Genomic DNA, 13,249 nt, shown 5'->3' with positions numbered 1-13,249 from the left:
AGTGAGGGCATGAGGCAGGTAGGAAAAAAGCAAAATCCGAAAACAGGTAGGTCGTCAACGACAGGCAGGTAAAAACAGAGAAGTAAGGCTGAACAGCTACAGCATGGAAAGTACAATAGACAATCTGGAAGAAAAATGGGTGGATATGGGCTTGTATGTATACTAGCAATTGATTAGGGAATTAGGAACAGGTGAGTAGGAGGCTGGGGAAGAGCCAGGTGGCTAAAAGGCAGGAAGGCCTGGGGTTTCTATAGGGCAGGAGGGAGAGGCAGGGTCTGAAATGACAAGAGAGTTAGTAAAATGGCAAAGGCAGGCAGAGAATGAATGAATGCATGAGTGAACTGTGACAGAACTGTTATATGATGACGATAAAAGTGCCGTGCAATGTATGTGAGGTCTGGACAGTAAGGCAGCTACAGAGCATTTATTATTACAATGTTCTATCAGTTTATATATATATATATATAAATTTGACCGTTTTTAAATTTGTTGTGGCAAAACTGCCCCTAAAATTCCGGGCCATTAAGGCAATTAAGAGGGCATTTAAGTCTTAAAATCACTAAAATTTAACTTCCTTGAGTCTGCAAACATCCTGGCATGAATCTTTCAGCTGATCCACAGATAACTGGGAGACGATGGTAGAGATGAACAGAAAGAGGTGAACAGAAATCGTTTTGGGGAGAAGGACATATTTTGTGATTAACTGACTGGTCTCTGGAGGTTGAAGAGAACCGGGGTGCAAGACAAATAGACAGGAGACTTCAGATGAACTCATACTAGATTAGCGAGTTATACTAAAAACAACACTCTCAATGTCTACTTGAATTTAGCAAAGAGGAATTTCATCTGACTCTATTAAATTATTATTATAAACAATTAGTTTCATTGGTTTCACATTTGCTGATGTTCTCCGTTTTACATAACTTCAAACAAACTGGAAATGTCTACCTTGGTTTTGGGAAATTGTGATTTTTTTCTTTTGTTTCATCGACTGATCAATAATCAAAAATAATCATTAGCTGCAACCCTAAACACAATCATTATTAGAATATAAGCCAACTGTCTGATTTCTGGTTATGGAAGATCGTGTACACAAGTATTGATTAAACCTTTTCACAAACTCGAATAACGAGTAAGAGCCATGTCAGTCGTCCAACACGTCAGTCAAGAGCAAGATGTCTTGAAAAGCTGAATCTCCCATTTTTGGAACCTATTGTCTATTATCACTATCTGCTTAGAATTTCCCCTTTGACCAACAGTTCCTCACCGCCACCAAGCAAAAATTTCTACATGCAGAAGGACTGCCAGATTGCCATGAGCACATCGATGCCCCCCAGCGAGTCCTTGCATTTCAAGGGGTAAAAGGGAGCAGAAGAGAGAGGACGGCGAGGTAGAGGGAGAGGATGGAGAGAGGAAGGATGAGGTAGACGGAGGAGAGAGAGAGAGACAGAGAGACTGGTTGATTCACAGAAAGGTGGAGGAAAAGGGCAGAAAAACCTCCAGGGAGGCATAGTCTCACAGAAGGAGCTGCGAGTGGAATCTGTTTCACACGCACACACACAAACCAATACATACAAGCACGGACCCAACATGCAAGCAAACACGCGCTCACCCACTCGATGAGGCACTCGAGCCACACAAAGACCAACCGATGCAAAAACACTCGCCTTCGCCAGGCGATGGGGGCATGGCATCAGATTGGACGAAGTTGGTATCGTTCACTAACACGCAGCCACAGCGTACATTTGTTCACTGTACACAGAAAAACACACACATGCAGGCAGACAGGAACACATAAGTAGAGCGTCGATACACACACACACACACAGTTAAGCCTAGCAGGCTTGTCCTTGAAGCTTTAAGGTGTATGAGGAGATTTATCTTCACTGGACTCATTCCTTGGCCAACTGCCTCGTCCACCCTCCCACCTACCCTACCACCTGCTCTCCTCCTCCTCAGTCCTCTTTCGGTCCTTCCATTGTCCTCTTTTCCACCACCAGTTTGGCTGCCACTTCAAGAAAGCCCCACCTCCTCTTTTTCTCCTTCACTGCCTTACTTTAGCTGTACCTGGCAGATAAAAGCAATAGGACATGAATCACTGACGAAGCGATGAGGGCCAGAAAATTAGTGAGAGAAAAGAGGACCAACTGACCATTTGACTATTTGCTCAGTCTGTGTGCTCACAGCGAAGAGCCTTTTGTTGAGATTTGGCAGGATGTCTAAAGCTCCTCTCAGTCAGGCGAGCAATGGCGTCCCTTTGGAGCCGCCATTGTTTGCCAGACACGAAACCGGGGGAAATTTTTGGGACTAAGCAGTACAGCACTGATTAGTTGTCAGGCCAAGATTTGTTTGCCCCTGCAAACTGAGATTCAGCCTTTTAAAATATTGATCTTGGACCAAATCTGGCCCGTACTGGCTGCCAGCGATGGAACACTGCAACAGGATTAAAGATCATGGTTTCTAATTTAAGGTTTACTGTCTCATTGTGGAAAACAGGATCTGCACAGTGTTCTGTATTAATAATTATGAGTGGACATTGGACCTGTGGACCTGGAGATTAGTACTGAAGATATTTAAATAAAATGATTGATTTCTGACTGGATTATTTCCTTTGAAGAGCACAATGTATCTCAAAAAAAGAAAAGCAAAAACCTAAATGAAGACATGTAATGTACTGTTAAAGCTGGCTATATGGAGACAGACTGCTTCCCCCAAAACAGAAGGGTTAAAACACATTGCCGCATTACTTCAGCGCTGTACAATTTTTATGTTGACAACCTTTTAAAAATCACCAAAACAATCATATGTATATCACTGCTCTCTCTGTCTGTAAAATTCTTACATAAAATGACGTGTGTTTGCAGATGATCTAAAACTAATCTTAATAGAAAAAGACAGCGACACTGCTAAATATGTTTACATTTACAGTACAGCAAAGCACTTTTTATAAGAATCCATTGAGTTGAATGTGTTGAAAGAATTTGCATAGCTTACACAAATCTGATCTTTCTTTCTCCTCTCTCCATTCAGATACCTTTGCCAGTAAGGTAGCCGCAATCCAGGATCAGTATGCAGACGCATCCATCGGTAATGTGACAGGTTCCAACGCTGTCAATGTTTTCCTGGGCATCGGGGTGAGTGCCAGGTTATCTAGAGATTGATTGACTGGCTTATAGCTAGTGTAAATGAGGTGGTGTTTGTCATACTGCCATAGCTGTAAATACTATCATATATTTGTAAAAATTGATAGGTTGCTGTATGAATGCTGTTCTTTAATGCTGTGTGATGCTGCCGCTTTGAAATATTATTCCAAAGATATGTGTGATTTAAGTAGCATGGTCCAGCACAGCCATCTGTCATCTATAATGATGTCAGTTCTTGCTGTGGTTTCTTCAGCTGTTGTAAACAGTCGCTACATCTCGTGTTATTCAATGTGATTCTGATGATGCTTGGCAGGTGGCGTGGTCTATCGCTGCCATCTACCACCACAGCAAGGGGGAGGAGTTCAAGGTGGATCCTGGCACACTGGCCTTCTCCGTCACCCTCTTCACCATCTTTGCCTTTGTCTGCGTTGCCACACTGATGTACCGACGGCGGCCAGAGATCGGTGGAGAGCTGGGCGGGCCCCGGACTGCGAAGGCCCTGACCACCATGCTGTTCGTCAGCCTGTGGCTCCTCTACATTCTCTTCTCCTCACTGGAGGCCTACTGCCACATCCAGGGCTTCTAAGATGACAGGAGATGATGAAGGGAAGGGTGGGACAGAGGGAGAACATGGAAGAAGAAACCAAGGGGAGGTGGGTGAATGGATGGATTTTGAAATTAAGGCTGTACCATTGATCTATCACTCCCTCCCTTTACGCAATAGATTGAATGACGGATGAATGGATGGATGCACAGATGAAGGAATGGAGGACGCATTAAAGCATCTTAAAACAGAATGGAAAGAAGTACGGTTATACATGGAAGGACGACAGCAAACAGGAGAATCATAGGAGCGAGAGAAATGGCTCAGAAGATGGAAAAATGGTGGAATAATGAATAAACAAAGGAATACATTTTTTGTCTCGATCTATAAATACAAACCATTCAAGCTGTCTCAAATCTGCCCCTGATTTAAATACATAAAAGTAATTCCCAAAGTTGCAAACACAGAAATAAACACATACAATGTGTCCAAGCTGGTTAAACCACACAGAAATCAAAATGAGTTTTAACAAAATGAGGAGCGAGAACTTAAAACACACTGACACACCATCGCAGGTCCTAGGATGTGTGGCTTCAACAACAGCATTCCCATTAATCCCCTTCCAGTTGGAGCAGTGCTACTCCCACGTCCCGCTGCAGTAACAGGCACAAGTAAGACAGAAAAAGACAGAGTAACTGTTTCAGTATGTACATGCATGACCAGACGATACTGAAAAATCACTCAAAAGTAATCGGATACATTGCCACAGCCGTTTAATGACAACAAACTATGTGAGTGCTGGTGTGACTGTGTGTTTCTGTGCTGGTGTGTTGTGGGAAGATGGTCAGGTACTGTGAAAGAAAAAAAACGCCTCTTGTTTTGCTCTCTCTGCAAGAGACGGAATATGCTTTCCCATTCAAGGTCTTTTTGACTCTCGTTCTCCCCGCCTGTAGAAATGCTGAGTTAGACTCTTTTGTGAGAGGGCACATTCAATGAAGCGAAAGGTTTTGAACATCACTGAGGTTAGAAATGTAAATACAAAGAGCTGAACATACATTACAGCTCCACTATTTTCCTTCTGAATGTTTTGGTTACGCCATACGCTCCTGAATGGGCCCTCTTTTTGTTGCTTTATACTGTAGATGTAAATGATTTAAGGTCTAATTTGAATCAAGAAGGGGTTAGTGTGCTTTTACCTTTAATAAGGTCATGTCTGAGAAGACAAAATGGCCACTCTACCGTTTAAAACTGTTAGAGAAACTATTATCATTGAGTAAATATCTAGGTTAATCTTACGTGTGTTTGTGTTTTTTTTAAACTGTGGAATCCTGTTACCTGGTTTTCCACCAATGAAATTGCCACAGTCATGTGTCAATCATTACATGCACTAGACTTTGAAAAATTTAGGTACCGCCCTCAGTGAAACCTCATGTATGACTTCCTCTGTCATTGTTTATCTCATGTTGATTCCGCTTTTCCGTGGGTTCACTCAAAAGCTTCGGTCATTATCCCTGTGAGTCGTAAGCACCTCCCCTGGCTGGTCAGTGGACCAATCAAAATCCTCAAGGGCTTTGTAAGAAATGACCACTAATCCCTAAACCGGCTCCTTGATTTATGATTCTTCAAACAGATTTTTCCTTAGGGGGCTATTTAACAGGGATTTTTATTATTCTTTAACTTTATATATCACTTGCTTAGTTGTTAAGACTTCAAAAGAAAAAAAAAAACAAGACTACATGAAATAAAAGTTTCAAAGCTTCATTTAGTGCAGACATTGCCAGACCAAGTATCCAAAATTACACAATATATTTGAAAAGCAGAAAAGACTTCAACCTCTCCTAGTGGGAGTCTTTCCCAATTGATTACAAAGACTAGCAGTCAGCCTTACTCAAAATTAAACCATCCACGATATATTCTGTCCCAGGCCGCCTCCACTCATTATTATGCTTAATATACCAGCCTTCAGGCATATGGATCATGAAGGCCTTAACCAGAAGGAAGCGATGAACATCTGACTATATATTTGTCTTTATTGAAGGGCAAGTATTTGCTCTTGAGTAAAGACCATATTGTAATCTGCATGATTCACTACGTCAGGCCAGCCTTGGAAACCAACTGCTAACACTTTACTTCAGCAGCCAGTTTTCATTCTTAACGTGGGAGCCGTCTGATGAAGGAATAGTTCAAAAGTATTTGATGTTGGTGTGGAAGTAGGTTTACTAAAAGATATGGGCAAATACCATTGTACCACGGTAGCCCTGTAGGAAGATTTAGTATAGGGTATATCTAATCTCAGACAGCCAGACTCTGCTTATCAAGCTCAGAGAGGTCTGAGACAATTTAAAAATTGAAATCTTTATTAAAAAAAACCATTGAATTGGCTGTATGTTGGAAAACACAAACCCCCAGAAACTGCACCTTTTGGACCTGTCTTGCAAAGTGAGTTCAACTACTGTAAGTTAGGTTCTCTGGGTTATTTGGCTTCTCTAAGCCTCTTCTCATTCAGCTATGAGCAAGTTCATATGAAAGTCGTGGAGTTCATTTCAAATTTGCAGCATCGCTTGACTTTTTATGGTTTAGTGTTTTGTCCATGTTGGGAATCTGTAGAAGTAAGTATTTGAAGAATTAGAATCATTTGCCCAATGAGCTGATTCTAATTAGCTGTACAGCTTTGATGATCTTCACTGGTAAAAAGTTAGCTATCTTTGTGATAGCAGCAAGCGTTCAGCCCAAAGTGTAACTCACTTTATGATACAGGCCCACACAGGTAGGGTAGAGTAATTTTATTGTTTGAGTTATAATAGCTCACACGGTATCTCATCCCTCCTCTAACGGAATTTTTAAGCTTGAATGTTACAAAAGGTTTGTGTACATTACGGGACAGAGGTCTGACTGGACTTCTTTTCACCCAAAAAATGTGGTGATGACTTAAAAGGCAACTGGAGACTTTTAAAATACTAGGTTTGCTGTTTTGTGACACTAGCTACCAAACATGAACTCGAGCAAAATCTAAGCATCTTTGAAAACCCTTGTCAAGTACTAGGCTAGCTAGTAAACGTGTATTATTACATGCTTTTTCCGGAGCATGGACACTATCAACACTAGAATACTAAACCTACGAAAGAGCAGTCAAATGAACCACATTAAACTGCAAATGCAACAGACTGCCAAAGTGACATTATCAGACACTAACTGCTGGGAATCTTTTTTTCATGATTCAGTCATCCACAGACAAAAAATATACTCTATACTGAAAATATTTCTGTGTATTTGTGACCAAATGAAACACATAAACGTGTCCCAAGAGCCTGTCCTGAAACGTGTAGAATATAAATCTACAAGCCTATCTCGACTGTCAGAGAGGTTTACACTTAAGACTGTTAACTAGTGTACTCAGCCAAAACTAGAGATCTCATTGTAGACAAAACTTACTGTATGTGTAGGCATTCTAAAAGTCCATAGTTTGTTAAATGGCACCATACTGTATGCATCTGAATTGGCCAGAATTTTCCTGCTGATGTTGTGTTTTTTACTTGATGTATAATATAATAAGTAGTGTTTTAAGTGTCATCTGTAAAACGAGTAGTCTGGGCTAGACCTAATCCATTTAAAACTTGGCAACGATCTTGTCACAGACAGCTTTCAACTCCTGTGAAAAAGTACAGTCGAGCAGAGCCCCGGATTGGATGAGTTTGGCAAATCCGAAGTATCTTGAGGATAAGCTTATAAAATTCTGACTCACCACATAATGCACTTGGAGTAGAGAACCACTAAAGAATGACTGATAAAACTTCAGCAGTTGATGCTACACAGAGGTCCAGCAACATGGCTTGTATACTGAAATCTGGCCAAACTAACAATTCTGATAAATACTCTGCAGACTCTTACTTGTTGCATCATCAACTTTGAACATTTTTGGAACAACTCTGTATAAACTCTAAAATTAAATTACCCTTTGACGGCCGAAATGAAAAATAAACGAGATGTTCGATTGCTTGCATTTGCCAAACTCTGCACAATGTATGGCTCTTTCTTAGAGTAGCTGTTCTCATTTGAAGGCCTTGGAGTGGCAGTTTACCCCTGTTTTGCCAAAGGGAAATCTTTCTATCAGAAACTTAATATTTGCAGTCCAACCTGTAAAGGGTTTTATAACCAATGGATCTTTCTTAAAACACCAAATATTATTCATATTTCATTACCACTCTGATAAGAGACAAAGGACGCCTTGATATTGTTTTAACTCTAACCAGAATCTTTCTATTTAAATTTGTATGCATTTGTCTCTTCACTGGCATGGAGCTGAAGGTTTATACACTGTAAAAAGTTACGCTAGCTTGCGCAAAAAAGAAATAACAATATAGAAGCTGTTTGCACCACTTTTTGAGTAACTGCAACAGGGTATAAATTATCTTTGATATTGCTAAATCGTGTTGGATTTACTTAAAATGTGCCTGCCGCCTAATTTGTCAGAGTGAACTTGTGCAGAAGCTTGCAGTAATGTAGTTGTTTGCATCAAGTTAGTTTGCTGCACAAATTTTCCAGAAGTAAACCTTTTTTCATTTATGGGAAGTTAGCTCTTTTGCTACACGAGCTTTGCTGTACCACCTCTCTCAGTGTATCTACTTTGACTTAAAAGCTAGTCTGATGTGATGCTAATGGCAGATTAATGAGAGCTGTTCAAAGGCCCACAGGGCTTGGACCAAGGTGGGAAGCTAAACACAGCTAAGAAAATGTTAGCTTTGACTAGCAAGTTTGCCACGATTGTAAGTACCCAACCAGGTTCTTTCTCTACAGAAGCAAAGAAAATTCTCTTGAATTTACCTTCCTGCCTTGGTTTAGGCTTTTGAAGTTCGACGGGTCAAAGGTTAGCCAGGCCATCGCTGTACATACAGCAGAACACTAAGAGCAAGCAATGAGTAGAAAAACGAGCTGTAGATTACAGCAATTTTTGTTTTTATTTTTCTGTGGTGGGGTTTGAAGAAGTGGGCAGGGTTTTAAATGAAGGAAAAGCATTGCACTGGTTCTTATCGCTTATGTGAAACGGCCTCTATGTTGTTTCATTAACAAAGTTGCTTCTGATATTAACAACAGCGATTTTGTTTTTTGACTGATGTACACAATAGTAATGTTGTACCTGATGTAAAAAAAAAAAAAAAAAAAAAAAAAAAATACAAAGCTGTTGAATCAGTTGTGTACCATTAACAACGTGGCTTCTAATGTAGAGATTGAGGATGCGATTTCGTTGCCTCGTTCACCTCTGAACTGACTGTCTGTCTGGCAGACTGAGGAGTAAATGAATGCAACACCAAACAGACAGACAGACGACGAACGAAAAGGAAGGACAAACAGCCCTGCCGGTACAAGCTGTGTGGTGCGAGCTGAGACGTTGCCATGGCAATTAATGTACTGTCGGAAAAAAAAAAAAACATTACCAGAGCTATTCTCTACCCCCTTACAGTAACATTAAAACGAGTACAATGTAAAAGGATGACGATAAAGAGAGGAAGGAGGAGAAGGAAGACAAGGAGGAAGAAGTTGAAAATTAAAGAAAAAAAAAAACATGAAGTTACAGCCATACATTGATTTCTGGGTCAGAGAGATTGAAGTGGACTTCTCCTGCCCAGTATGTGTATTGTTATGGTGTCTATCTGTCCCTCTGTGTCTCCTCCCCCTCTTTCTCTGTCTTTCTTTCTCGGGCTCTCTGCTGCCAAAGTAACCAAAACAGGCAGTGATCTTTTTGTTCTGTCTTTTCTTCCCAAATCCCTTTTTACCCTCCGTCTCCCTATGCCACGTTTTCCATATTTTGGAATGTCAATGTGCTACTTGTTGATACTGTGCATGAATGATAACATGTCTGTATATAGTTATAGAGAATTGTATCCCATTCCCCTGGTGTTGACAAAAAATGGTTGTACAGATTCAGGTTTTCTGTTCATCTTTAATTCTGTTCAGTTACATTTTTTTTAAATGTAAGTAGATCTGAAGAACAGTATGTTTTTAATTTAGACGAAGACGACAACGTCTTCTGTTTTGGAGTAACTTGCACATTACTGATTAATTAATTAAGTTTTTTTTTGTTAAAAAGGCAATATCTGCTGTTATTGAATGAGAGATGAGATTTTAAAGGAGTCGTGTATCTTAAATAAATAATCTATACGGGAGTTGCATGGGTTATTTGTACAAACAAAAAACACTGCTTGCTACTTCTAATACCGTGGCTGTATTCTCTGGCAGAGGGTGAGGAATACTGTATGTACATCTAAAGGTTATTTTGTCATTAAAGAAATAATTACGATAATATTGTGTATATACTGTACAGTGTTATAGGTGAGGTGGACTATATGGCCATCACACTAACCGTAGAGAATGAATTCTACATATTTATTTAAAGGACACTCACTACACTCAAGAATGACATATATTGCCTTTTTGGAGAGGTTGTAGTTTGCCTAAAGCTTGATTCTCTGTCCCTGCCTCGCTCGTTCTTCTCAATCATCCTCTTGGCCAGTTTATTTGATCTGTCTCTTTCCTTCCTTCCATCTCTCTCCTTATGCTCTTTTATTTTTCTTTCGGAGGGGTGTTTCAGATGGGCTCTTGTCAGTCTTTTCACCGTTTTTTAGTCTGACTTGGACTGTCAAATGTTTCTGTCCTGTCTGTCTTACGTATGTCTAGCTGCTTACCCCACTGACTCAGTATCTCCAGACCGCCATTCAACTGTTTTTCTATCTGTCCTCTTAAATGCCTGTTCATCTACTGTTATATACAATCTATCTGCCCGTGTCCGCATCTGTCTGACTCTCTCAAAATCATTTGTCTGTACTTGAGTCACCATCTGTCTGATTCAGAACCGTCTGTCATTTTTCTTACCAAATCCCTCTCTTTACATCTTAATCCTTCCTTTGCTCCAGCACATCTTTTCCCACCTCCACACTCTTTCCATCCATCCATCCTCTCTTTCTTTCTCTGTCCTTCTCTTCGATCTCTGAGGGGTGTAGTCGGGAAATTCATGTTTGTCAATTTGATTTCGTGTGTCTTTTAAAATGGAACAATAACCGTTGTTATAACAGTTGTAATGTTGATAATAATGAAGATAATTTCTGTTCTTTTTTGCCACTGTCCTTTGTGTGCGCGACAGTATGTTAATTTTCTTCTGTTTTTTATTGATTTTTGGTGAACACCAACTGATAGGAGGAAAGTTGTATGTGTGTTGCCACTAACTGTGACTGCTCTCCATGGTACATGGTACTTCTGATAAAACCAATAAAATAAAGTTTGGGATACCCTGTTTCAGAGACCCTGCGGATCTACTGCCTTTCTACAATGTGTGTGTGTGTGTGTGTGTGTGTGTGTGTGTGTGTGTGTGTGTGTGTGTGTGTTACATCCAATCTTTAATGAAAAGCTTCAATATAAAAGATAATTATTATGCAAATTTCAATTATAGTTACATTTGCATTTTGTGAAAGTACATGGGAATTGCAACCAACTTTCGTCTCATCTCGCTCTCTCCCTCTATCCCACACTCAACCTCCAGTACAAACAAAACTCCATTTTCTTTTGTATGTTCAGACTGCCAATGACAAAAATGACATTTGTCTGAATAGCTGACATCTCATTAACCGGCAGCTGACTTGTTCTGTCATTGTGTCAGAGATGTAAGCGACGGCTGCATCACTGCTGATTAATTCACTCTGTTTTTTATGTCGTCTTATGAAAAAATAATGAATGTTCATTGTGTTTTTCTGCTGCTTTTCCCTTTAGCACATATACTTGCCAATCTTTATTTGTCAGAGAAAATTCAGAGGAACTAAATTATTAATTTGTGTTAAAAGAAAAGCTCAGTTTAACCAACCAGGATAGAACATTAGAGAGAATAAAATGTTTGACTTATGGACTAATAAAATCTGCTATCTGTATCGTAGTAGATTAAAATAAATTGACCAGGGAACGAATGAAATTCTAATGCAATGCTTTAGTGTTGGGCAGTACCTTTTGTGTTATTAAGCTTATGTGTTTGTAGTGTTGCAGGATGAAAGATCTGTCGACCCTGACAAAGGAAAACCTCCAATTTTACTACGTTTGCAATTTCACTCTTAACATTCTCCATTAATTTACACTGTGTACTAAGCCAAAACAGTTAGGTAATGGTATATATATTTGCTATGCAAGTAGTGTGTGTAGAGAGCAGCAGCCCTGATTTGTGGAGGCTTTTTGAGAGCTGTTGGGGCTCTGGTAGGCCTTTTCCACAGAAGGCATTTTGACATAGAAAAGCAGACAGCAGAAAACGCACGGGTGTAAATTATGAAATTCAATGGTGGCTTAATTCCATTCATAGGCTTCTGTTTCAGGGTCCTTGTGTTGTGCAGAGCAATGAACCCACGCTTGCTGATTGGAATTCAGCCTTTTCAATCCTGCTTCACGATCAGTGGCTCGTTCACTGCTGTGTCGCTACCAGCTGACTAGGAATGTTCAGTCATGTTCATACATGTGTACAGCACAGCTTCTCAATGTCACTGTGCTGGTGCACTCATACCAGTGCTGTTAGCTGGCGCAGTTCCCTCCACCACACCAACCTCCTCTTTATGTTTGGTATTCTTGACTAAGATTAAATATCCATTTATGTGCTTGAAGGGGGGGGGGGGGTTAGTTCTCCAGCAGAATCCTCATTGTTGCCCAGATTCTCAAATCTAACTGTGTAACCGTTTGCTATAAATGGTAAATTCATTGATGTAAATGGCAAAATTGGCTAAAATGGGGGTTAGTGCAAACTAGGACAGAAAGTTACGCACCTGGTCAGAAGAAAGCCTTCACCGTCATATATCATCTGACCTTTGGATGAGTTGTATTTGGTTCTTCTCCTCCCATGCTGCCACTGTGATGGATCGTGCCCGTTCTCTGTGTGCAGAGTGATGGATTCTTCCCATTACAATTAAATCCTCTTCCTGTTTGTTACAGCTTGCAAAGTGCGTATGTCTGAACGAGTCAGCAAAAGAGATTGTTGCAGCATGTTTTATGCTGTTGTTTGTTGTTTATTGCTTTTGTATAAGTTTTTGCCTTGACTGTCTTCATTTCCTGCCTTGTGCTGGGTCTATCTAGAATCTCATTTTGCTGTCACATTTGATTTTTACGCAGGTATGTGTCTGGACGGCCTCTGCCTGCAGGTTAGCGTGCGGGGGGAATGACTGTGAATTTATGTCTGTATGTGTGTGCACGGTTGTTCCTGAATGCTGAATAAAGCCTGAACTGCCAGAAAGTTTGCATTCGCTGTCAAACTATACACAACCACTTAGTGAGAGACAACAGGACCAGCCTTGATTTCCTCTCCACTGTTCACTCCTCTTTGTTTTAGCTGTCTGCCAGTACTCAACCACAGCCTATGCATTAAACAAAAGTTTGGTGACAAGACATCCAAAGGTCTAACAAAAGTGCTGAACTAGTTTTACTTTTAGAGAAAACTTTTGACATAGGTTGTACTTCCTGTTGTCTATATTCAATACAGTTACTATACAACCTCGAAACATTGCTAGTATTTACTTTATGGGGCATATGAAATGTCTAAATTTAA

The 13,249-nt window shown here is 40.2% G+C and overlaps 1 protein-coding gene across 3 annotated transcripts in view; it reads left to right on the top strand.

The window, feature by feature from the left end:
- The window catches only part of slc8a1b (solute carrier family 8 member 1b), a 139,884-nt gene extending 135,827 nt beyond the window's left edge, over window positions 1-4,057 (top strand). For all 3 annotated transcript variants that reach the window (XM_040139280.1, XM_040139279.1, XM_040139281.1), the window contains 2 exons: window positions 3,031-3,134; window positions 3,457-4,057. In XM_040139280.1, the coding sequence (XP_039995214.1) occupies window positions 3,031-3,134; window positions 3,457-3,729 (377 nt within the window). In that variant the 3' untranslated portion in view covers window positions 3,730-4,057. The remainder of the gene's footprint in view (window positions 1-3,030; window positions 3,135-3,456) is intronic.
- The last annotated feature ends 9,192 nt before the right edge of the window (window positions 4,058-13,249 follow it).

The sequence above is a fragment of the Xiphias gladius genome, chromosome 11 (genome assembly GCF_016859285.1).
Source record: "Xiphias gladius isolate SHS-SW01 ecotype Sanya breed wild chromosome 11, ASM1685928v1, whole genome shotgun sequence".
Taxonomy (NCBI): Eukaryota; Metazoa; Chordata; class Actinopteri; order Istiophoriformes; family Xiphiidae; genus Xiphias; species Xiphias gladius.
The sequence above is the reverse complement of the archived record's forward strand: the minus strand, read 5'-3'. Positions and strand labels throughout refer to the sequence as shown.